This window comes from Oryctolagus cuniculus, chromosome 18, assembly GCF_051225735.1.
Source record: "Oryctolagus cuniculus isolate XC-2025 breed Fujian yellow rabbit chromosome 18, ASM5122573v1, whole genome shotgun sequence".
In the NCBI taxonomy this organism is placed as follows: domain Eukaryota; kingdom Metazoa; phylum Chordata; class Mammalia; order Lagomorpha; family Leporidae; genus Oryctolagus; species Oryctolagus cuniculus.
In genome coordinates this window covers 923,207-950,802 of record NC_142884.1, presented here as the reverse complement: position 1 = coordinate 950,802, position 27,596 = coordinate 923,207, and the positions used below count along the sequence as shown (strand labels likewise).

At 40.8% G+C, this 27,596-nt stretch overlaps 1 protein-coding gene across 1 annotated transcript; it reads right to left on the bottom strand.

Moving 5' to 3' along the window:
* Positions 1-18,802: 18,802 nt before the first annotated feature.
* Positions 18,803-19,744, bottom strand: ORYCUNV1R1509 (vomeronasal 1 receptor oryCunV1R1509). The gene has a single exon (NM_001167198.1). It carries the CDS (start codon positions 19,742-19,744, stop codon positions 18,803-18,805), a length of 942 nt encoding a protein of 313 aa, NP_001160670.1.
* Between the last annotated feature and the right edge of the window lie 7,852 nt (positions 19,745-27,596).

The window sequence follows — 27,596 nt, the reverse complement described above, 5'->3', positions numbered from 1 at the left end:
GGACTTTCTTATCTGCCTTAGCACGCATCGTCCCTCTATGTGCAGAAGCTCACGTTAGCACTCCAGTGTCACCTTTGTCAAGAAGTATAATGTTTTCAGCAATCCAACCTCACTGTCCTGGTACACAGTCATTTTCTTCAGAGCCTAGTATCCAGGATGGAGATGTGATCTCCAAAATTTGTCTTTTACAGGAAAGATGGCCCAGTGATGACAGAGGATGTGTTGTGGGGAGGCAGCAAAACCTAGAAGAGATAATTTAGAGAAATGTTCTTATTCTTGATGTGGACAAAGAAATAGGATCTTACAAAAGAACCAGAAAATAAACCATTGGTAGGTAAGGAGGAAGGAAGACTGGGAAAGTGTAGAACCAGCTGCAAAACTAAGAAAGAGCTTCAAGGTAGCAGAAGAGTCTAGGATGAATATTTTTACTTTTGAAGTTACTATTGCATTTCATGACTATAAACTTTTTTCCCACCAAGCTAAGAATACTCTGTCCGGAACTAAAGGGAGAAATCCCTGGGAATGAGTGACCTCTTGCTAGGAAAAGGAGAAGGGAGAGACAGAATGCAGACAATAATTTAGCCATCAAATAAAACACACAAAAATTTCTCTCAAGCACTACCATGCAATTGATTAAAGTTCACAGAAGTGAAAAAGGAAAGAAGTTGGAAGTGGAAATATATGAACAGATGACAAATGTGCTAAGCACAGGGAAGAAACATGCTACTTCAACAAAATCCATTGCTCAACAGACTGTAAGCAGGATAAACAAAATCTTTAGATAGGCAGGTATATTATAAAAAATAAAATCCTGTCCAGATTGAGGCCACAGTCTTTCAGAGAATAATACCAAACCTTTAGTCTCTACACCCGTTAGAAAATCGATTCTTTCATAGGGGGGCAGAGCCAAGATGGCGGAATAGTGAGGGCGCGCACTGATAGTCCGGGAAAATTTACCTTTCTTTTATTTATTTATTTATTTATTTATTTTTGACAGGCAGAGTGGACAGTGAGAGAGAGAGACAGAGAGAAAGGTCTTCCTTTGCCGTTGGTTCACCCTCCAATGGCCACCGGCGCACCGCGCTGATCCGATGGCAGGAGCCAGGAGCCAGGTGCTTTTCCTGGTCTCCCATGGGGTGCAGGGCCCAAGCACCTGGGCCATCCTTCACTGCACTCCCTGGCCACAGCAGAGAGCTGGCCTGGAAGAGGGGCAACCGGAACAGAATCCGGCGCCCCGACCGGGACTAGAACCTGGTGTGCCGGTGCCGCTAGGCGGAGGATTAGCCTAGTGAGCCGCGGCGCCGGCCTCGGGAAAATTTAGTTTAATAAAAGGGGAGTTACGGTAGCCTCAGAAAAAAGAACCAGGAAAATATTGCAGGGGAAACTCCTCTGGATCCAGTGGCCGTGAATCAGAGGACCTACTGGGAGAACAAGGTCGCCCACCGCGCGGAAGCCAAGCCGCAGGACCGAGAAAGGTCTGCGCACCAGTGCTCGAAGGGGAGTGCATGCCACACAGACAACAGCAGGGAGACTTGGGACGTTCAGGGCTCCGAGTCCACACATCGGTGCTGGAAGGGGAGGTGAGCTCAATAACCCGAGACATTGGTGGGGAAACGGGGGTCAGAATCTAGAGGGGGGCCGGAAAGTGCAGCAAACTCACTACCAGAAAGAAGGAAAAAAAAGCTTCGGGGTTTCTCTTCCCCCTAACCTTGCAAAGGTTGCAAGGCTGCAAGGCTTGAAGAATTCCCAAGAGACAAAGAGCAGGCCCCCTCTCTGGATTTACATATCAATGGGGGAGAGCTAAGGAACTGAGTCACTACAATTCAGTAGCCTAGGCAACCCAGTGGGAGTCCAGAGGAGCCTAAGGACTCTGGGACTCTGCGGGTAGAAGCCAAAGACTGGAAGCAGTGCAGTGTTACTTACCCCCTGAATAAATAAAATACATAAATAAATAAAAAGAGAGAGATTTACCACGCATAACCTGAGGGTGTCACTTTGCACACCCTTAACCAGGAAGAACCAGGCAGAGCTCTCAGGCCGCACCCATCTCAAGCCTCCAAGGCTCCTCCATCAGCAGGCAGTCCACTTAACACGGACACAGTATAAAATAAAATAAAAATTAAAAAAATGCACAGTGACGAAAGAAGAATTAACTATGCCGAGTAACAAACACAGAAATCGAGGGAACAAGATCAACGATGACACTATGATGCCTCCAAATAAGCAAAACACCCCAAGCCAAGATTATGAAGATGATGAGATAGAAGAAATGCAAGATACGGATTTCAAAAAATTTATGATAAGAACATTTAGAAGTTTTCAAAAGCAAATCCTTGAACTACAGAAATCCTTATTGGACAACATTGAAAATCTCTCTCGTGAAAATGAAATTTTAAGGAAGAGTCAAAATGAAACTCAGAAACTAGTAGAACAGGAAAGTGTGATAGTGAAGAGAAATCAAAATGAAATGAAGAGCTCAATAGATCAAATGACAAACATATTAGAAAGCCTTAAAAACAGAATGGGTGAAGCAGAAGAGAGAATATTGGACTTAGAGCACAGGAAAACATACAGTCAAACCAAAGAAAAGAAGAGGAAATTAGAAATCTAAAAAATATTGTTGGGAATCTGCAGGATACTATTAAAAAAAGCAACATTCGAGTTCTAGGAGTTCCTGAAGGCATGGAGAGAGAGAAAGGATTAGAAGGCCTTTTTAGTGAGATACTAGCAGAGAACTTTCCGGGTTTGGAGAAGGACAGAGACATCCTAGTACAGGAAGCTCATAGAACCCCGAATAAACGTGACCAAAAGAGATCCTCACCACGACACGTGGTAATTAAACTTACCACAGTGAAACATAAAGAAAAGATCCTAAAATGTGCAAGAGAGAAACGTCAGATTACTCTCAGAGGATCTCCAATCAGACTCACAGCAGACTTCTCATCAGAAACACTACAGGCTAGGAGGGAATGGCGACACATAGCACAGGTGCTAAGAGGAAAAAAATGCCAGCCCAGAATATTATATCCTGCCAAGCTCTCATTTGTGAATGAAGGTGAAATAAAGACCTTTCATAGCAAACAGAAATTGAAGGACTTTGTGGCCACTCGTCTGGCCCTGCAAAAGATACTTAAAGATGTGCTACACTCAGAAACACAGAAACACGGCCATCAATATGAAAGAAGGGAAAGGAAGAACACCTACCAGTAAAAGAGCATGGGAAGCTCAAAGCATATACTAGAAAATATTTCCAGGAAAATGGCAGGGCAAAGTCACTACGCATCAATAGTCACATTGAACATTAATGGTCTGAATTCTTCAGTTAAAAGACACCGTTTGGCTGACTGGCTCACAGAACACAACCCAACTATTTGTTGCCTACAAGAAACACATCTCTGTAACAAAGAGGCATGCAGACTGAAAGTGAAAGGTTGGAAAAAGATATTCCATGCCAACAGAAACCAAAAAAAAGCAGGTGTAGCCATATTAATATCAGACAAAATAAACTATAATACAAAAACTGTTAAGAGAGACAAAGAGGGACACTATATAATGATTAAGGGTTCAATTCAACAGGAAGATGTAACTATTATAAATGTATATGCACCTAATTACAGGGCACCAGTCTATTTAAAAGATATGTTAAGGGACTTAAAGGGAGATTTAGATTCCAATACAATAGTACTGGGGGACTTCAATACTCCACTCTCAGAAATAGACAGATCATCCGGACAGAAGATCAACAAGGAAACAGCAGATTTATTTGATACTATTGCCCAAATGGATCTAACAGATATCTACAGAACTTTCAACCCTACATCTACAGACTTCACATTCTTCTCAGCAGTGCATGGAACCTTCTCCAGGATTGATCACATACTAGGCCATAAAGCAAGTCTCAGCAAATTTAAAAGAATTAGAATCATACCATGCAGCTTCTCAGACCACAGCGGAATGAAGCTGGAAATTAGCAACTCAGGAAACCCCAGAAAGTATGCAAACACATGGAGACTGAACAACATGCTCCTGAATGAACACTGGGTCATTCCAGAAATCAAAAGAGAAATCAAAAACTTTCTGGAAGTAAATGAAGACAACAACACAACATATCAAAACTTATGGGATACAGCAAAAGCAGTATTGAGAGGCAAATATATACCAATAGGTGCCCATATCAAGAAATTGGAAAGGTACCAAATAAATGAGCTTTCAGCGCACCTCAAGGACCTAGAAAAACTGCAGCAAACCAAACCCAAATCTAGTAGGAGGAGAGAAATAATTAAAACCAGAGAAGAAATTAACAGGACTGAATCCAAAAAAACACTACAAAAAATCAGCCAAGTGAGAAGCTGGTTTTTTGAAAAAATAAACAAAATTGACACCCCATTGGCCCAACTAACTAAAAAAAGAAAAGACCCAAATCAATAAAATCAGAGATGAAAAAGGAAACATAACAACAGACACCACAGAAATAAAAAGAATCATCAGAAATTACTACAAGGACTTTTATGCCAGCAAACAGGAAAACCTATCAGAAATGGATAGATTCCTGGACACATGCAATCTACCAAAATTGAACCATGAAAACATAGAAAACCTAAATAGACCCATAACTGAAACAGAAATTGAAACAGTAATAAAGGCCCTCCCAACAAAGAAAAGCCCAGGACCAGATGGATTCACTGCTGAATTCTACCAGACATTTAAAGAAGAACTAACTGCAATTCTTCTCAAACTATTCAGAACAATCAAAAAAGAGGGAATCCTCCCAAATTCTTTCTATGAAGCCAGCATCACCTTAATCCCTAAGCCAGAGAAAGATGCAGCATTGAAAGAAAATTACAGACCAATATCCCTGATGAACATAGACGCAAAAATCCTCAATAAAATTCTGGCCAATAGAGTACAACGACACATCAGGAAAATCATCCACCCAGACCAAGTGGGATTCATCCCTGGTATGCAGGGATGGTTCAACATTCGCAAATCAATCAATGTGATTCACCACATTAACAGACTGCAGAAGAAAAACCATATGATTATCTCAATTGATGCAGAGAAAGCATTTGATAAAATTCAACACCCTTTCATGATGAAAACTCTAAGCAAATTGGGTATAGAAGGAACATTCCTCAATATAATCAAAGGAATTTATAAAAAACCCAGGGCCAGCATCCTATTGAATGGGGAAAAGTTGGAAGCATTTCCACTGAAATCTGGCACCAGGCAGGGATGCCCACTCTCACCACTGCTATTTAACATAGTTCTTGAAGTTTTAGCCAGAGCCATCAGACAAGAAAAAGAAATCAAAGGAATATAAATCAAGAAGGAAGTAGTCAAACTATCCCTCCTTGCAGACGATACGATTCTGTACTTAGAGGATCCAAAGAACTCTACTAAGAGACTATTGGAACTCATAGAGGAGTTTGGCAAAGTGGCAGGATATAAAATCAATGCACAAAAATCAACAGCCTTTGTATACACAAGCAATGCCATGACTGAGAAAGAACTGCTAAGATCAATCCCATTCACAATAGCTACAAAAACAATCAAATACCTTGGAATAAACTTAACCAAGGATGTTAAAGATCTCTACGATGAGAATTACAAAATCTTAAAGAAAGAAATAGAAGAGGATACCAAAAAATGGAAAAATCTTCCATGCTCATGGATTGGAATAATCAACATCATCAAAATGTCCATTCTCCCAAAAGCAATTTATAGATTCAATGCAATCCCAATCAAGATTCCAAACACATTCTTCTCAGATCTAGAAAAAATGATGCTGAAATTCATATGGAGGCACAAGAGACCTTGAATAGCTAAAGCAATCTTGTACAACAAAAACAAAGCCGGAGGCATCACAATACCAGATTTCAGGACATACTACAGGGCAGTTGTAATCAAACCTGCACGGTACTGGTACAGAAACAGATGGATAGACCAATGGAACAGAATTGAAACCCCAGAAATCAACCAAAACATCTACAGCCAACTGATATTTGATCAAGGATCTAAAACTAATTCCTGGAGCAAGGACAGTCTATTCAATAAATGGTGCTGGGAAAACTGGATTTCCACGTGCAGAAGCATGAAGCAAGACCCCTACCTTACACCTTACACAAAAATCCACTCAACGTGGATTAAAGACCTAAATCTATGTCCTGACACCATTAAGTTATTAGAGAACATTGGAGAAACCCTTCAAGATATTGGCACAGGCAAAGAATTTCTGGAAAAGACCCGGGAGGCACAGGCAGTCAAAGCCAAAATCAACTATTGGGATTGCATCAAATTGAGAAGTTTCTGTACTTCAAAAGAAACAGTCAGGAAAGTGAAGAGGCAACTGACAGAATGGGAAAAAATATTTGCAAACTATGCAACAGATAAAGGGTTAATAACCAGAATCTACAAAGAGATCAAGAAACTCCACAAAAACAAAACTAACAACCCACTTAAGAGATGGGCCAAGGACTTCAATAGACATTTTTCCAAACACGAAATCCAAATGGCCAACAGGCACATGAAAAAATGCTCAAGGTCACTAGCAATCAGGGAAATGCAAATCAAAAGCACAATGAGGTTTCACCTCACCCCAGTTAGAATGGATCACATACAGAAATCTACCAACAACAGATGCTGGTGAGGACGTGGGGAAAAAGGGACACTAACCCACTGTTGGTGGGAATGCAAACTGGTGAAGCCACTATGGAAATCAGTCTGGAGATTCCTCAGAAACCTGAAGATAACCCTACCGTTCGACCCAGCCATCCCACTCCTTGGAATGTACCCAAAGGAGTTTTAATTGACAAACAAAAAAGCGGTCTGCATCCTAATGTTTATCGCAGCACAATTCACAATAGCCAAGACCTGGAACCAACCTAAATGCCCATCAACGGTAGACTGGATAAAGAAATTATGGGATATGTATTCTTTAGAATACTATACCGCAGTAAGAAACAACGAAATCCAGTCATTTGCAACAAAATGGAGGAATCTGGAACACATCATGCTGAGTGAAGTAAGCCAGTCCCAAAGGGACAAATACCATATGTTCTCCCTGATCAGTGACAACTGACTGAACACCAAAAAGGAAACCTCCTGAAGTGAAATGGACACTATAAGAAATGGTGACTTGATCAGCATAGCCCTGACTGTTAATGGACAACTTAATACTTTATCCCTCTTAGTATTTTTTGTCTGTTCTACTTAATATGACTGGTTTAATTCTGTAATTATCACACAGTTATTCTTAAATGTTGAAAATTAACTGAAATGTGATCCCTGTTAAACATAAGAGTGGGAATAAGAGAGGGAAGAGATGTATAACTTGGGGCATGCTCGGGCTGACTTGCCCCAATTGGTAGAGTTGGAAACATACCAGGGGATTCCAATTCAATCCCATCAAGGTGGCATGTGCCAATGCCATCTCACTAGTCCAAGTGATCAATTTGAGTTCACAATTGATCATAATGAAAGGACTAAGAGTCAAAGGGAGCACATAAACATGTCTAGTACCTGCTAACACTAACCGATAGAATAAATAAAGGGGAGAGTGATCCAACATGGGAAGTGAGATACTCAGCAGACTCATAGAATGGCAGATGTCCTAAATAGCACTCTGGCCTCAGAATCAGCCCTAAAGGCATTCCGATCTGGCTGAAAAGCCCATGAGAGTATTTCAGGCATGGAAAGCTAAGACACTCTGGCAAAAAGATCTCTGTGAGTGAGATCCCAGTGGAAAGAACAGGTCTTCAAAGAGGGAGGTGCCTTTCTCTGAAGGGAGGAGAGAACCTCCACTTTGACTATGACCGTGTCTAAACAAGATAAGAGTTGGAGAACTCAAGGGGCTTCCATAGCCTTGGAAACTCATGACTGGTGCATAGGGAGATTACTGACGCCATAAACAGGAGTGTCAATTTGTAAAGTCAACAACAGGAGTCACTGTGCACTTACTCCTCATGTAGGATCTCTGTCCTTAATGTGCTGTACATTGAGGCTTAATGCTATAACGAGTACTCAAACAGTATATTTCACTTTGTGTTTCTATGGGGGTGCAAACGGTTGAAATCTTTACTTAATGTATACTTAACTGATCTTCTGTTAAAAAAAAAGAAAAAAGAAACTATCAATTCCCAACTTGACTCTCACTGGGATTAAACATGACAATAGGTCTGATCTGATTTCATCATCATTTAAAAATATCATCTATTATTTTTCACTTTATGTCTCTGTGTGGGAGCAAACTGTTGAAATCCTTACTTAATGTATACTAAGCTGATCTTCTGTATATTAAGATAATCGAAAATGAATCTTGATGTGAATGGAAGGGGAGAGGGAGTGGGAAAGGGGATGGTTGTGGGTGGGAGGGACGGTATGGGGGGGGAAGCCATTGTAATCCATGAGTCGTACTTTGGAAATTTATATTCATTAAATAAAAGATAAAAAAAAGAAAAGAAAATCAATTCTTTCTACATAGCTTGTTACTTTATACCTATACATCTTATTAGCTAAATTGTATAATATTAAAAATAATTGTTATGAGATTATTGTGCAAATTCAGAAATGCTATCACAAAAAACAACAGACATAACAAAAAGATGCTCAATCTCTTACCAAAAGATAGCAGTTTGTGAAGGAGCTGATGTAAATCAGGTTCTGATTTATGGGGAGGGTACAGAAAACAGTTAACATGGTCAGTGCCGTGGCTCACTAGGTTAATCCTCCACCTGAGGTGCTGGTTACTGGGTTCTAGTCCTGTTTTGGGTTCCGGTTCTGTCCAGTTGTTCCTCTTCCAGTTCAGCTCTTTGTTGTGGCCCAGGAGGGCAGCAGAGGATGGCCAAGTGCTTGGGTCCCTGTACCAGCATGGAAGACAGGGAGGAAGTACCCCGCTACTAGCTTCGGACCGGCGTAGCGCCGGTCACAGTGGACATTAGGGAAGTGAACCAACAGAAGGAAGAACTGTCTTTCTGTTACTTTCTCACTGTCTATAACTCTCTCTGTCTCTGTCTCACTATCTAACTGCCTGGCAAAAGGAAGGAAGGAAGGAAGGAAGGAAGGAAGGAAGGAAGGAAGGAAGGAAGGAAGGAAGGAAGGAAGAAAGAAAGAAAGAAAGAAAGAAAGAAAGAAAGAAAGAAAGAAAGAAAGAAAGAAAGAAAGAAAGAAAGAAACCAGTTAACATAACTATTCTTTGAAAGGCTTTAAAAAAAATCAAATTGCTGTTGGTTTCCACCTAAGAATTTGATTTGGGAGGGTTCCTAATTCCTTGATAAGACAGGCCCACTGTACTTAACATAGGTTTATTGAAACAGTGAATGAAGGTTTCTGTGTGTTTTCTTAAAATCATTTATTTATTGGAAAGGCAGAATAACAGAGAGAGGGAGAGACTCAGACACAAAGGTAACTTCCATCTGCCGGTTTACTTTGCACATGGCATCAATGGCTGTGGCAGGACAGCATGAATCCAGGTCCTGGAACCCCATCCAGTCTCCCACGTGGTGTCAGGGGACCAAGTTCTTGGGCCATCTTGTGCTTTCTTAGGCATTTTAACAGGAAGCTGTATTGGAAGCAGAGGATCCCATACTCCAACTGGTGCCTCTGTAGGGGATGCCAGAGTCCCAGGCAAAGTCTTACCAGCTGCACCACAATGCCAGCCCTCAATAGACGTTTGTTGACTTTGTCCTGATTCATCACTAACATGCTGGCAGTTTTCTGTGATCGTGCCCCTCATTTTCATCATTCCTCAAGGCTGCAACTGTGCATAGTTCTGAGAAGTTCAATGTAATCAGAAACGGGAGAGAAAACCCTCAGGTTGGCTAGAATCACAACCTGGCCCTGTGCTTGGGTTCCTTCTCTCACTCCCTACACCTTAATGCCCTTGTCTCATCTGTCCTTCTCATCTCATCTTTTTCATGTGTTACAACATGCCTTCCTTTCACTATGCCTGCCTCATCTATCTCTGGATACATAAACTAGTGCCTCATAAGAGCTTTAAGGGTTATTAACATTTTCTACATCTTTGTAAAATGTGAATGATATTATATTTACTTATTTCTGGCTACCGCTGAAACTCCAGGAATTCAAAATGAACATCTTTTGCCCATGAGCTTCTTATAAGCAGAGAAAAAGTTCCAGCCTTCTGTTGCAACCTGTTCTGCTCTGCTTTGTCCAAAAGAACCTTTCTGAGCTGCATGCTCTTCAGTCACAGTGGAATCTGCTGTGCACAGCCTCATTTAGAAAGACCCTGTCTGCAAGGATGGCACCAGAGTGACACCCTGAGATGCTTTGCTTATTTCCCCTCTGGGTTTTTCCAGTTGGCTGAGGCAGAATTGTCCTCTGAGACATAAAGACAGCATTCTTCCCACTCAAGTATTTTTTGCAATTCCTATACTAGCTAGACATATCTTTAGGAGTTCATTTATGTATTTTGTCAATTAAGTAAACCTGAGAGTAGACTTTGTTATCACAATGTCTCAATAAAGAGTACAGGAAGATAATCATAGATGAAAGATTTAACAGGACTCATAAGGCAGAAAGGACATGTGAGGACAATGACTAAGATAAACATACCTTGTTATGTCCTGCAAGAGGAAGTGAGGAATCCTCCCTTGTTTCATATCTGACTGTTAAATTAAAGTAAGTATGTGATCAAGCTCTGCTATTGTGCTTCTGCTTCTGTCCACAAACGTACTTAGCCAGTAAACACTTAAAGATCGGGAAGGATGAGTTTTTACATGGACACATTCAGCATTGCACATTTTCATGCTCTGACTCATTTATAGAAATCACTGATTTTTCTGCTGCTGCATAGCATAGACTAGAGACAGGTGGGTATTTGTTGATCAGCAGAAAGGGAATAAGATGGGAAGCTTGAAGCCATGAGAGCAGTGATGTTCATCAGCCACCAACTGGCTTTATCAAAGAGGGACGTATAAGAGGAAAGATGGAAGATAGCACATAAAAAGAGAAAAAGGTGCTCACTAGGATCAGGATGTTGTGAGTGACTGTAGTCTCAGGGGAGCACCCTCTGGTCACTCTGTGAACACAGAAAACTAGTTAGCACCCCAAACCATCCATAAAATACTCCAGCCCAAAAGTTGCCATTGTCTGAGAAATCCATTCCAGAGAAAGACCAAACAATTGTCTAAAATTAGGTTATGGAGAATCCAGTCCACTTGCTTTGTCATCCATCCAGTGCAGGAAAGGAGACCATAACAAAGAAGGAGCAGGATGTTTGCTAGGATCCTGACTCCTGTGTGAGAGGCAAAGATGACTCCCATTGTCAGAGCCCTGGGAAGGATCTGTCACAAGCACAGTAGTTTCACACAGAGCAGGTCAATCCTGCAAAGAAATGCCAATAGTGGATTTCATCAAGGAAATTTAGGTTCTGCATCTGCAACTAACAATTATTCCCACTCAGAAAAGCTGTATACAAATATATATTCTTTGAATTTTCTGAAGATGAATGTTGTATATATATTGTCCTGTGTGTGTTTGTGTGTGTTTGGGTTTTTCTAATAGTTTTATTCATATTTACCTTGTTTCTGTATACTGTATCATTTTCTTGCCCATTTGTGTTACAATATTCTTCTACATAGTGCTTTCATGAAATCCATCTTTGCTGATTATTCAGTTATTCCATAAAGCAGTGTTGTATTTCTATGATAAATTAGAAATTCAAATTACATTATTGGCGACATGACTTGATAGTGGCAGAATAATTCATTATGACAACATTGAATCATCCAATATAAGTTCAGTTCTATATTAGATTGGTGATGCCAAAGGTTTGTTTGCTCTTGTTTCATTTGGGCATAAGTGCACAAGCACCACTACCACAGCAAATGTTTGAACCACTTGAATCTACCAAGTACAATAGTTATTGAAAAGTAAAATATAAAATAGTATAAAGAAAAAATATTAAGTTTTCTTTGTACAGAAGTGATGCTGAAATAAAATAGTCAGTGTGTCCAAATAGCTCAAGATGAGTTAGCATGAAAATATATTTAAAACACTTTACAGTATCCTGAACCCTGAAAAACCTTAAGAATGATAAAGAGAACCATAATACCAGAACAATGAATGTTCCAAACTAGTCTGTTCCAGTATAGGGACAAAATAATTTTGAAAATGTTAATAAAAACTCTAAATAGACAGTGACAGTGTCCTGTGATAAGGCCATTGTGGATGAGTTCCAGTGTTACACAATGCACTTAAAACAGCATTGCTGTCTAATCCCTTTTCACAATATTTCTGAGTTGTTAAAATTAAACTATTGAAAGCATACATAGGCTAATAAATATGAACTAGCAAGTTATACTAAAACTATTTAAAGAACACTTTAAAATAAAGGTAAACAGAAAGTCTGTGCTTTACCCTTTATTACATTATTCGATAAAGTTTATATACTAAAATTTTCTGTTCATGTAAAACACATTAAAACCACCAATGTAAGTTCATATTGCAATCTCAAAAAATAGGAGAATTCTGATTATGTAACCAAGATAGGAAAATAGACAGTGTCTAATTTGATCAAAACCACCATGAGGCTTCTTGTGCGATGATAGCTGCTCTAATAGTGATTTGGGGAAGAGTGGCAAACTGTCGCTCCAGGGACCTCCAATGGAAATGTTAAAAAATATATTTTACATCTTATTCTTATGGGTAAGGCTAAGCTCTTGACATCACCGTAACTTGTGTTCATGCCAAACCAAGCACGCTTTACAGTCACCCATACATGGAGTAATATGATGAACTCAAACTATTGAATCATAGATATATATGTCTGAAATGTGTCAGAGTTTCTGTTTCTCACCAGTTAGCTGAACAAACACAAGCTATGTCAAATTTGAGTTCCTCACCCCACTTTTTGTAAAATTGCAGGATTTGGCTTCCAATCAAAAGATTCTCCCAACAAATTCTTTAACATATACCAGTATATATCTCCCCATTTTAGATGCTGTAGAAACTAAGAATGTTCTTCTTCCATAAGAAAACACATACACAGGCATACTGAGTCCTTCACTACATCAAGTGATTAAGGAATACAGGAAGACATTGACATCTGTGGATGAGAAAACTGAACTAAGGGGTGAATAAATATATTTGACAGTGGATTACAGCACATTCTTGGAAACCAGAAGAAACTATTGCAAGTAATGTTACAGTCATGTACCTGTTAAAGTCATTGGATGATTTTGCATCTGAAATCTGTATTTATGAAATCATTTCTCTCTTTAAAACTGCTTTCCTTTCTTCAATACAGACAATTATTTCTAAGGATCAGAGCTGTCCTGAAACACTCACTGTCCCCTATAACAACCTAGTGGCTGTTCATGGGGTGAGAAATTAGAAACTTTTATATGATTCTTGATCACACACATGGAGATAACAAGGTTATGGCATCTGAAATACTTGCAATAGACTTTGAAATTGTAACTACAGAATCACCTCTGAAAGTAATTCAAATATCAGATCTACTCATTGCCATGTTCCATATAAACTAATGTCACATATGGTCACTCTACCGAAATAGGAGGATTTGGAGATGGACACAGGGTTTCTTACCATCAGCTTCTCTTGAGGAGTTTGGATCAGACCTTAACAAGCATCCCTCTTCTCTGAGTGGACTCTCATGTTCACACTCCAGCACCAGTGCCACCTCTGTCAAGGCTCAGAATGTTTCCAGGAATTCTCCTTACAGCCCTGATACCGAGCCATTTTCCTCGGAGCCTCTCTCCAGGATGGAGATGTAGTCTCCTAAAGTGTTGCTTTTTCAAGGAGGTTGGAGCAGTGATGACACTCAGAGGATGGGAGTGAGGCAGGGGGAAGACAGCAAAACCCAGAAGAGGTCATTTAAAATTCTCTCACCTTGTTTCCCTCTAGAGCATGATTAGGCTGCCACCTGTTTCAATAATGAGAGTGACTGCTTGGGGAGTTGAGGGAACTCTAAGAAACTTTTGTCTCTTCTACCAATTGCCAAAAACAATTACCAGTGATTACTGGCTGTCTCCCAAGGATCAGAAAGAAAGAGTAGTGATGGAAACTTTGCTGTGTTCCACTGAAACTGAAAATTTCTCTCTTTTGGGAAGGACGGCCACTATTGCTTTCCCTCTGCCCAGACACCCTTCTGAGTGCTCTGACTCTTGATTTATCAAATCTCTGAACAAATAATCAAGAGGTTACAGCTCCTCAACATCTTTCAGTCTCTTCTACAAATAGCATTGTAAATGCTTCTCTTCTTAAAATAACTGTGCTGGCAGGTGCCGTGGCTCACTAGGCTAATCCTCCGCCTTGCGGCGCCGGCACACCGGGTTCTAGTCCAGTTGGGGTGCCGGATTCTGTCCTGGTTGCCCCTCTTCCAGGCCAGCTCTCTGCTGTGGCCAGGGAGTGCAGTGGATGATTTCCCAGGTGCTTGGGCCCTGCACCCCATGGGAGACCAGGAAAAGCACCTGGCTCCTGGCTCCTGCCACCGGATCAGCGCGGTGCGCCAGCCACAGCACGCCGGCCGCGGCGGCCATTGGAGGGTGAACAAACGGCAAAGGAAGACCTTTCTCTCTGTCTCTCTCTCTCACTGTCCACTCTGCCTGTCCAAAAAAAAATTAAAAAAAAACTGTACTAGCCTGTTTAATCTTGTATATTTCATGCTTTTGTGATTTCTCATTTTTCACAAGGCAACAATTTTGGAACATTTTTACTCTTTCTACTTCTTCAGTTCCTTGCAGTTCATGACAAATCCTAATCTGAGATTTTTACCTGCAAATCTAATCCATGACAAACTTCTAAGAATGGTATCTAATATTGTACTTAAATTTCTCAGTAGCTGTAGATACAGGTGTATTGCTCTCTATTTTTATATTGGATTGGCTAGGTCCTCCACTTTTCCAATTGCTTAATAAGAAAAGTCCCCACACCTCAATCATTAATCCTAGAATTATGCAATCCTATTGGGAATCAATAAATACAAGAAACCAAACATTCCCAAAGTTTCTCTCTTTCCAGAACTCCCTCCACAACTCCCCATTCATCTGTGATCTACATATATCCTAGTCGTGGATGTCTAACACATGTCACAAATTCCACCTAGTCAAACCTTGTTCCTGAGCTTTTTTCTAGATCTTGTCTGACTGTATCCTGCCCTCGCTCGGTTGATTACAGCTGCATCCTTCAACGGAACCAAAATCCCATCGCCATGCTTATTCTTAGCACATTATTGCTTCCTCACTCCATACATCCCATTCTACAAGCATTTCTGCTGGTTTCATCTACAAAATTTATCAAGACTACAAGTAACTTTCATCACCATCCCAGCCACCAGCATTAGCAAAGCACAATTTTCTTCTTAACATTTAATTTTATTTATTTAGAATCAGAAAGACAGGGAAAGAGGCGGATAGCTCTTATCTGCTGACTCACTACTTCAGAATCCTCCAGTGATCATGTTTGATCCAGGAGAAATTTGAAAGGCAGGAACTAGGTCTAGCTCTCCCACTCCTATGGCAGGGATCCAACTTTTTAGCCATCACCTAATGCTTCCCAGGTGTGCAGGAGCAGAAATCAGGTCTTGAGCACAGGGACTCTGGGCATCCTAACTGGAATCCTAACAGCTAGAATCTGAACCCACCTTCCTCCATCCTCTCTTGCTTGACTTTCTGCACTGCTCATCTGAATGCTATCCTTGTTCACAGCTTTATTTCTTCTGAAGTCAGTTCTCACTCACCAGCCAGCATGGCTCAATATATGAGGCAGAGAAATGAAAATATATTGGTAGAAACGCTCCAGCATCTCTTCATTTTTTCTGAGAGAAGTAAAAATGCTCAGATTGTTCTATGGACCTCTGAGACTTCGTCCTCTGTAGCCTGTCAATCCTCCTCTTTGGCATGCTGCTGCTTACTTTCTTGGTTCCATGTACTTTCCAGGCTTTGCTGGAATAGCCTGTTTCTTCTATTGTGGTCAAATCATCTCAATATTCATGTGACTGTCTCCCTTATCTCCTTTCAAGTCTAGCCTCAAATATCATCTTTCCAATAAGACCTCCTTCTATTGTCTTACCTAATATCTCATTACACACTCACCCATGAAGTATTCATCCCCTAAGTGGTTGGTTCTCCATTTTTTGCATACACAGTTGATAATGGATGATACATATTAGGTATTCCACATGTTTTTGTTGAAACTGTCAATGAAGGTTTCCATATTTGCAAGATTTATTTTATTTCTTTTTACAGTATTTTTTTTTATTTGACAGATAGAATTAGTGAGAGAGAGAGACAGAGAGAAAGGTCTTCCTTCCATTGGTTCACTCCCCAAATGGTTGCTTTGGCTGCTGCACTGGGCCGATCCAAAGCCAGGGACCAGGTACCTCCTCCTGGTTTCCCATGTGGGTGCAGGTGCCTAAGCACTTTGGCCATCCTCCACTGCCCTCCCAGGCCACAGCAGAGGTCTGTACTGGAAGAGGATCAACCGGGACTAGAACCCGACACCCATATGGGATGCCGGTGTCACAGTGGAGGATTAACCAAGTGAGTCACGGCACCGACACGATTCATTTTATTTCTTTGAAAGCCAGCATGACAGAAAGAGACCTAGAGACAAAAGAGAGATGGTCTATCCTCTCGTTCACTTCCCAAATGGCTTCAACTCCCAAAGCTTAAGTCAGGCCTAAGCAAGGAGTCCGGGACTTCATACAGGTCTCCCACATAAGTGGTGGGGACCAAAGTACTTAGGCCAACACCTGCTGCTTTCCAAGGTGCATAAGCAGGGATTGGATTGGAAGCTAAGCAGCTGGGAGTTGAACCAGTCCCTCCACCTCACCCCATGGGATGCTGGTATTGCAGCTGCTGATTTAACCCACTAACCACAATGCCGACCCCAATAAAAGTTTCTTGACTTGATCATGAACCATTTATAACACTCTGGCAGTTCTCTCCTTTTTCACTTTCCTTGTGTTGTTCTTGAAGGCTATGACTGTGCATATTTCTGAGAAATAAACCAGAATCCTGGTTGGGAGACAAATCCCTCAGGTTGGCCAGAAACACAACCTGGCTTTGTGCTCAAGTTCCCTCTGCTGCTCCTTTTACCTCAATGCCCTCATGTCATCTGTCATTTTCACCTGGTCTTTATTCATGTATTACAGACATGCTGGTTCCAGAGTGTGGAGTAGCAGGGAAAGCTGCCACCTGCAGCAGCAGAATCCCATATGGGCACTGGTTCAGTCCTGGGTACTTCACTTCTGATCCAGTTCCATGCTAATGGCCTGGGGAAAGTGTCAGAAGGTGACCCATGTGTTTGGGTCCCTGACACCCATATGGGAGACCAGGAAGAAGCTCATGGCCTCAGCCTCGCCTATCCCTGACTGTTGGGGTCATTTAGGAAGTCAACCAGCAGATGGAAATCTCTCTGTAATGACTTTCAAACAAATAAATCTTAAAAGGATAAATGAGGCAAACATGCCTTCCCCTAGTTATTCCTGCTTCCTCTGTTTCTGGCAAACTAACTGGTTCCTAATAATAGCTTTCAGTGGTGTCAACATTTTGTAAAATATAGGAGATTTTACTTACCAATTTTGTTTCACATTGACATTCTGGAATCAAAATTAACATATTCACTTGTGAGCTTCTAAAAAAGTTTCAACCTTGTGATGCACATTGTTTTGCTCTGCTTTGTCAGAGTGACGTGCCATTCAGTTATATCACGATCTGTTGCCCACGATCTCAGTTAGAAAGACTGGGTCACGGGGCTGGTGCTATGGCACAGTGGGTTAACACCCTGGCCTGAAGCACTGGCATCCCATATGGGTGCCGGTTCGAGATCTGGCTGCTCCACTTACAATTCAGCTCTCTGATATGGCCTGGGAAAGCAGTAGAGGATGGCCCAAATCCTTGGGCCCTTGCACCTGTGTGGGAGACCCAGAGGAAGCTCCTGGCTATTGGCTTCGGATCGGTGCAGCCAAAGCCCTTGTGGCCAATAAGGGAGAGAAACATTGGGTGGAAGATCTCTCTCTCTCTCTCTCTCTCTCTCTCTGCTGCCTCTCCTCTCTCTGCATAAATCTAACTTACAAATAAATACATCTTTAAAAAATAAAAAACCATGTTCATAAAAATGTCATCAAATGCAGTCCCAAAGATTTTTCCTTCTTCTTCCTCTGGGTTTTTCCAGTTGGCTTACACATAAGTTTCCTTTGAGGAACGAAGACAGTATTCTTCCACTATACTTTTCCTCCAGAATTAATGTTCTAGCTGGACTTGTGCAATTGTGTTTGGATTTTATCTGAGGGTATACAACTTAACATGCTTATAGAATCAATGATAGCAACTTCTTGATTTAGAAAAAACTTAGAATTCCTCCAACAAATGAGGGAAGGAAAACTGTATCATAAATGTATTCACATTTTTTTGATACCCACCAAAGGGTCAGAGTGAAGGAAGGAGTCTCATATCTTTAGGAGTTCATTTTAGGTATTTAATAAAAGACGTAAAACTGAGAGTAGACTTTACTTTCAGAATATCTCAAATGAGGATATTAAAAGAGCTAATGGTAAAGAGATTTAGTAGGGTTTGTAAGGAGCTAAGGACACAGGAGGACAAAGACTGAAGAAAAACACCCTTATTTGATGTAGGCAAAGTAGAAATGAGAAGCCCCTCCTTGTTCCATGTCTGGCTATCTGCTAAATGAAATAATTTTGTGATCACACTCAGTCTATCTGGTTTTGATCCTAAAGACAGAAGAATTTAGCCAGATGAAATACTATATACAATATGGCAGGGTGAACTGATACATGGACAGCATGCAGCATTCTGGAGTTTCATGCTCTGACTCGTTTATGAAAATCGTTGATCTTTGTGCCACTGGTATACCACAGCCTGGAGACACGGGTGTGTCTGCTGATGAGCACAAAGGGGCTAACACAGGGGAAAGATGAACCCATAAGGGCAGAGGTATTCACAAGCCACCAGCTGGGTTTATCAAAGAGGGACATATAGAAAGTAAAGAAGGAAGACAGTGCATAAAAACAGAAAAATGTGCTCACTAGCATCAGGATGCTGTGGGTGGCTCTTGTCTCCGGGGAGCATTTGGGAGTGAGGCTTTTGCTGTGAATGTGTAGCACCTTCTGCTTATGTCTGTACAAAATGATCAACATGCAGCCACTGGCCCAAATCATCAACACCAAATACAAGACATCAATGAAGGAAAACATCATTGAATACAATAAGGAAATATTTCTGTCAATAATTATGCCAGAGCAGAACTCCAAATCTATTTTCTCTGTGAGGTTGTTGCTCTCCCTCATCACTGTAATATTCATAGGTACCATACTATATACCAACAGGTGAAGGGTCCAGCAGAGCAGAATGGAAAGTCGAATGGATTTGAGGGCTTTGACCTTGAGCTCCATCCACTGGGGGCTGTTAGGGCTGATTGTGATGGCCTGGAAGCCACTCAGGAGAGAAGTTGCACTCAGAGATGCCCCTCTGGCCACTCTATGAACATAGAAAACTAGTTTGCATCCAAAATCATCCATGAAATATTTCAGCCCTAAAGCTGCCATGGTCTGAGGAATGCCTCTCGCGAGCAGAACCAAGCAGTTGGCTACAATTAGGTTATGGAGAATCAAATCCATGTGCTTTATCCCTCGTCCAGTGCAGGAAAGGAAGCCATAGCAGAGAAGGAGCAGGATGTTTCCTAGGAATCCGACTCCTGTCTGAGAGACAAAGATGATTCCCATGGTCAGAGCCCTGGATGGCATGTAGTCACAAGGGCAGTAGTTCACGCAAAGCCAGTGAGTCCTGGAAAGAAATGGAGCCAATGTATTTCATCAAGGAAGCTTAAGTTCATTTCTTACTTCTACCCATTTTTTTTTCACACTCAGTAATGACTTCTAGAATAATACATTATTTGTATTTTCTTGAGAGACATTGGGATGCTGGCTGAGTATATCTTCTCACATGGCTATTTCAGATTTTTCTAAGACTTTTCATCCATATTCACCTTGTTCCTATATGACATACCGTTTTCTTGTCTATTTGCAGTGTTTTGGTTAAATGTTCCTTTGCCAACTAACCACTTATTCTTGTATTTGTATGAAAGTGCAGAAATTCAAGTTACGATATGGGTGACCAATTTTATAGGAGAATAAGGACAGAATAATCATTTATCACAACATTTAATTATGTATTCTAAATGCAGTGGGAATTTGAATGGTGAAGCCAAAGATTCCCTCATTTCATTGGCCCCAAATGTGCAATGATACTATCACAGCAAATATTTGAAAGCAAATATTGAAAGCATGATTAACTCATGCCAATTAAAATATAAAATATTATGAAGAAAAAAACAGTAAATGACTTCATTTGTATAGCATCCAAGTATATTCATTTTATATGTAGAGGATGAATTCAAAATTTAGGTTAATTCGTAACACTAATTTTATTATTTAATTGATTAGTTTTTTAAGGAATACACATTTCATAAGAAAAATTTAGGAATATGTTGTTTTTCACATCATACCCACCCTCCCACCCACACTCCCACCTCTCTTCCCCTCTCCCCTTTCCACCCCCTTCTCTTTAAGATTCATTTTAATCAAGTTTACACACAGAAGACCAACTCTATACTATATAAAGTTTTCAACAATGTGCACATCCATGCACAACTAACACATAAACTGAGAATTGCTTCCACATATATGTCTCATAAATACAACTCATTGAGGACAGAGGTCCTGCATGGGGAGTTCAAACACAGTGACTCCTGTTGTTAATCTAACAATTAACAATCTTATGTATGATGTGAGTGACCACCAAACGCTCTTGACATGAGCTGCCTAGGCTATGAAAGCCTTTCAAATGCACAAGCTCCCTCAGTATTTAGACAAGGCCATCAATAATGTGGAAGTTCTCCCCTCCTTTAGAGAAAAGTACATCCTTCTTTGATGGCCACTTTTTTCTGCTAGGGTCTCACTCACAGAGATCCTCCGTGTAGAACACTTTTCACCACAGTGTCTTGGCTTTCCATGTCAGAAAAGCTCTCATGGGCTTTACAGCCGCACCAAGAATGTTTTTGGGCTGATTCTGAGAGCAGAGTGAGTAAAGCTAAATTTAATAAGTATGAAAAACCAATTGTGTCCATATAGCTCAGGATCAAGTAGCATGAAAATATATTTCTTTTTTTCATTTTTTTTCTTTTATTTAGTGAATATGAATTTCCAAAGTACGATTTATAGATTACAATGGCTTCCCCCCCATACCGTCCCTCCCACCCACAACCCTCCCCTTTCCCACTCCCTCTCCCCTTCCATTCACATCAAGATTCATTTTCAATTATCTTAATATACAGAAGATCAGCTTAGTATACATTAAGTAAGGATTTCAACAGTTTGCTCCCACACAGAAACATAAAGTGAAAAATAATAGATGATTTTTTAAATGATGATGAAATCAGATCAGACCTATTGTCATGTTTAATCCTAGTGAGAGTCAAGTTGGGAGTTGATAATTTCTTTTTTTTTTTTTACAGAGGATCAGTTTAGTATGCATTAAGTAAAGATTTCAACAGTTTGCACCCCCATAGAAACACAAAGTGAAATATATTGTTTGAGTACTCATTATAGCATTAAATCTCAATGCACAGCACATTAAGGACAGAGATCCTACATGAGGAGTAAGTGCACAGTGACTCCTGTTGTTGACTTTACCAATTGACACTCCTGTCTATGGCATCAGTAATCTCCCTATGCTCCAGTCATGAGTTTCCAAGGCTATGGAAGCCTTCTGAGTTCTCCGATTCTTATCTTGTTTAGACAAGGTCATAGTCAAAGTGGAGGTTCTCTCCTCCCTTCAGAGAAAGGTACCTCCTTCTTTGAAGACCTGTTCTTTCCACTGGGATCTCACTCACAGAGATCTTTTGCCAGAGTGTCTTGGCTTTCCATGCCTGAAATACTCTCATGGGCTTTTCAGCCAGATCCACATGCCTTTAGGGCTGATTCTGAGGACAGAGTGCTATTTAGGACATCTGCCATTCTATGAGTCTGCTGAGTATCTCACTCCCCATGTTGGATCACTCTCCCCTTTATTTATTCTACCGGTTAGTGTTAGCAGGTACTAGACATGTTTATGTGCTCCCTTTGACTCTTAGTCCTTTCATTATGATCAATTGTGAACTGAAATTGATCACTTGGAATAGTGAGATAGCATTGGTACATGCCACCTTGATGGGATTGAATTGGAATCCCCTGCTATGTTTCTAACTCTACCATTTGGGCAAGTCAGCCCGAGCATGCCCCAAATTTTTTTTTTTTTTTTTTTTTTTTTGACAGGCAGAGTGGACAGTGAGAGAGAGACAGAGAGAGAAAGGTCTTCCTTTGCCGCTGGTTCACCCTCCAATGGCCGCCGCTGCAGCCGGCGCACCGCGCTGATCCTGGCAGGAGCCAGGAGCCAGGTGCTTTTCCTGGTCTCCCATGGGGTGCAGGGCCCAAGCACCTGGGCCATCCTCCACTGCACTCCCTGGCCATAGCAGAGAGCTGGCCTGGAAGAGGGGCAACCGGGACAGAATCCGGCACCCCAACCGGGACTAGAACCCGGTGTGCCGGCGCCGCAAGGTGGAGGATTAGCCTATTGAGCCACGGCGCCGGCTCGCATGCCCCAAATTATACATCTCTTCCCTCTCTTATTCCCACTCTTATGTTTAACAGGGATCACATTTCAGCTAATTTTCAACACTTAAGAATAACTGTATATTAATTACAGAATTAAACCAGTCATATTAAGTAGAACATACAAAAAAACTACTATGTAGAGGATGAATTCAAGATTTAGTTTAATTCATAACACTAATTTTATTATTTAATTGATTAGTTTTTTAAGGAATACACATTTCATAAGTAAAATTTTAGGAATATGTTGTTTTTCACAGCATACCCACCCTCCCACCCACACTCCCACCCCTCCACCCCTCTCCCCTTTCCACCCCCTTCTCTTTAAGATTCATTTTAATCAAGTTTACACACAGAAGACCAACTCTATACTATATAAAGTTTTCAACAATGTGCACATCCATGCACAACTAACACAAAAACTGAGAATTGCTTCCACATATATGTCTCATAAATACAACTCATTGAGGACAGAGGTCCTGCATGGGGAGTTCATACACAGTGACTCCTGTTGTTAATCTAACAATTAACAATCTTATGTATGATGTGAGTGACCACCAAACGCTCTTGACATGAGCTGCCTAGGCTATGAAAGCCTTTCAAATGCACAAGCTCCCTCAGTATTTAGACAAGGCCATCAATAATGTGGAAGTTCTCCCCTCCTTTAGAGAAAAGTACATCCTTCTTTGATGGCCACTTTTTTCTGCTAGGGTCTCACTCACAGAGATCCTCCGTGTAGAACACTTTTCACCACAGTGTCTTGGCTTTCCATGTCAGAAAAGCTCTCATGGGCTTTACAGCCACACCAGGAAGGTTTTTGGGCTGATTCTGAGAGCAGAGTGAGTAAAGCTAAATTTAATAAGTATGAAAAACCAATTGTGTCCATATAGCTCAGGATCAAGTAGCATGAAAATATATTTCAAGGGCCAGTGTTGTCTTAGGCTGCTGCCTGTGATGCCTGCATCCCATATGTGCGCCAGCTCAAATCCTAGATGTTCCGCTTTCAGTCTGGCTCCCTGCTAATTTGCCTGGGAAAGCAGCAGAAGACGGCCCAAGTGTTTGCCCCCTGCACCCACGTACAGGCTTGGCCTGGAATAACGATGAATGAATATGAACTAGCAAGTTGTGTTAAAAGTAAAGAATTGATTTTAAAAGGTGAACAAGAAAGTTTGTGCTTTTACCCTTTATCAAACTTTCCATAAAGTTTATGTTTTGATTTTTTGTGTTAGGTCGTCACACAACAAGTAAGGAACCCCTAATGTAAGTTCCTATTGCAGCTTAAAGAAATAGGAAGAATTCTGATTAAATTAACCAAGATCGAGACATGGACAGTGTCTAATTGAATGGCATCCCCTAGGCGGCATCTTGTCAGATGGTATCAGGAATAATCAGGGGCTGCTCTAAAATGACACAGGGGAGAATGGAGCTCTGAACTCACCAATGGAAATGTTTGAGAAAAAATGCAAGCTAGAGCTTATTCAAATGGCTAAGGCCAAACCTCTATATCACCAATAACCTATGCTTATGCCAAACCAAGCTGAGTCTACTGCTACCCACACATGAGGTACTTTGATGAACTCAAACTATTGAATCATATATGTAGATTTCAGTGAAATGTGTCCATTTTTCTGTTTCTCCCAAGTTATGCCAACTTGTAGTTTAATTCCATTTTCTTTAATACAGGATTTGGCTTCCAAACCAAAAATTTCCTCCCAACCTGTTCTTCTTTTTATTAACATATACCAGTATGTATCTCTGTGGTTTAGCTGCTACAGAATTTAAACATGTTGTTCTTTCCTAGCAACACACACATGCAGACACATGTGCACACACTCAAATTCAGCACTTCACCAAATCAACCGATTAAGGAATACTGGAAGCTGTGGGCAACTATGGATGAGAAAATGGAATTCTAATGCAAACAAATTGACTTCAGAATGCATTAAACACATTCTCAGAGAACAGAGACTATCAAAGGTCATGTTAAGATCATATACCTGATAAGGGCACTGAAGATTTTGATCTGACATGTGTATTCATGGAATTGTCTTTCCTCTTTAAAACTGCTTTCCTTTCTTCACTAGCATTAAATCCTCTTTAAGGACCATGGTTCTCTCAAGAGCAACACTCACTTTCTCCTTGAATCATGTCAGGGGTTCACAATCAGTGTAATAAGTTTTCCAACTCCAAAAGTGGCCATTTTCTTACCTATTGGCTGCCCATGAGATGAGAGATTAGAAACTGATTCCTTATCACAGACATTGAGATGATAAGGTGTGACTCCAAAATTCCTGCAAAACATCCTGGAATTCTAGTGACAGAATTACCTCCCAGAGTAAGTAAAGCATCACATCTTCGCATTGCCGTATTCCACATCACAGCAATATCATGGGTGATCACATCCCTGAAAGGGGAGGACTGAGAAGTGGACTTGGAGTTTCTCATCTGCCTTAGCAAGCATCACCTCTCTATGTGCAGAAGCTCATGTCAGCACTCCAATGTCACCTTCGTCAAGAAGTATAATGTTCAGAGATCCAACCTTGCTGTTCTGGTACACAGTTATTTTCCTCTGAGCATCTGTCTCAGGATGGAGATATTATCTCCTAAAATTTTGTCTTTTACTGGGAACGATGTCCCAGTGATGACATAGGATGTGTTGTGTAGAGGCGGCCAAACCCAGAAGCGATCATTTAGAGAAATGCCCTTATTCTTGATGTGGACAAAGAAATAGGATCTTACAAAATTACCAGAAAATAAACCGTTGGTAGGTAAGGAGGAAAGGAAGGCTGGGAAAGTCTAGAACCAACTGCAAGACTAAGAAAGAGCTTCAAGGCAGCAGAAGATTCTAGGATGAATAATTTTAGTGTTGAAGTTACCATTGCATTTCATGACCATATACTTTTTTTTTCCCACCAAGCTTAAATACTCTGTTAGGACTGAAGAGAGAAGTCTTTGGTAATGGGTGACCTCTTACTGGGAGAAGGAGAAGGGAGAGACGGAATGCAGACATTAATTTAGCCATCAAATAAAACACACAAAACTTTCTCTCAAGCACTATCATACAATTGATTAAAGTTCACTGAAGGAAAGAACTTGGAAGTGGAAATATATGAACAGATGACAAATGTGCTGAGCACAGGAAAGAAACATGCTACTCAACAAAATCCATTGCTCAACAAACTGTAAGCAGGATAAACAAACTCATTAGATACCCAGATATATCATAAAAACCAACAGGTAGCACTTTCAATTCTTGTTCAGTTCGACCACACAGTCCTTCAGAGAACACCACCAAACCTTTAGTCTCTACACCCATTAGAAAATGGATTCTTTCTACATAGCTTGTTACTTTTATTCCTATGCATCCATCTTATTAAATTGTATAACATTAAAATCAATTGTTAGAAGAGATTATTGTGCAAATATCATTAAAGATATCATTAGAGACAATAGACATAACAAAAAAAATGCTCAGTCTCTTACCAAAAGATAGCAATTTGTTAGGAGCTCGTGTGAATCTGGGTCTGATGCAGGAGGAGCGTAGAGAAAACAGTTAACATAGCTAACCTATGAAAGGCTTTGAAAAAAACAAAACAAAACAAATCTGCTGTTGGTTTCCACCTAGAAACTTGATTTGGGAGGGTTCCTAATTCCTTGATAAGACAGGCCCACTGTACTTAACATAGGTTTATTGAAACAGTGCATGAAGATTTCTGGGTGTTTTTAAAAATCATTTTTATTTGAAAGGCAGAATAACAGAGAGAGGGAGAGACAGACACAAAGGTAACTTCCATCTGCTGCTTTACTTTGCACATGGCATCAATGGCTGTGGCAGGACAGCATGAATCCACGTCCTGGAACCCCATCCAGGTCTCCCACATGGTGTCAGGGGACCAAGTTCTTGGGCCATCTTGTGCTTTCTTAGGCGCTTTAACAGGAAGCTGTACTGGAAGCAGAGGAGACCAGACTTGAACCGGTGCCTCTGTAGGGGATGCCAGAATCCCAGGCAAAGTCTTACCAGCTGCACCACAATGCCAGCCCTCAATAGCAGTTTGTTGACTTTGTCCTGATTCATGACTAACATGCTGGCAGTTCTCTTTGATCGTGCCTCTCATTTTCATCATTCCTCAAGGCTGCAACTGTGCATAGTCCTGAGAAGTTCAATGTAATCAGAAACGAGAGACAAAACCCTCAGGTTGGCTAGAATCACAACCTGGCCCTGTGCTTGGGTTCCTTCTCTCACTCCCTACACCTTAATGCCCTTGTATCATCTGTCCTTTTCATCTCTTCTTTTTCATGTGTTACAACATGCCTTCCTTTCATTATGCCTGCCTCATCTATCATTGGATGCATAAACTAATTCCTCATAAGAGCTTTAAGCGATATTAACATTTTGCACATCTTTGAAAACTGTGAATGATATTATATTTACTTATTTCTGGCTACCACTGAAACTCCAGGAATTCAAAATGAGCATCTTTTGCCCATGAGCTTCTTATAAGCAGAGAAAAAGTTCCAGCCTTCTGTTGCAATCTGTTCTGCTCTGCTTTGTCCAAAAGAACCTTTCTGAGCTGCATGCTCTTCAGTCACAGTGGAATCTGCTGTGCACAGTCTCTTTTAGAAAGACCCTGTCTGCAAGGATGGCACCAGAGTGACACCCTGAGATGCTTTGCTTATTTCCCCTCTGGGTTTTTCCAGTTGGCTGAAGCAGAATTGTCCTTTGAGGCAGAAAGACAATATTCATCCCACTCACATTTTTCTCCAATTGCTATACTAGCTAGATTTGTTAAATCATTTTGGAATGTATCTAAGGGCACCACACTTACAACACATGCTTTTCCCATCATCAGTAGCATCTTGTTGGGTCTGAAATGCCAAAAGATTCTTCCAATGAACTTGAGGAGGAAACTGTGTCAGAAATATATTCCCAAAGTCTTGTTTTAGACCC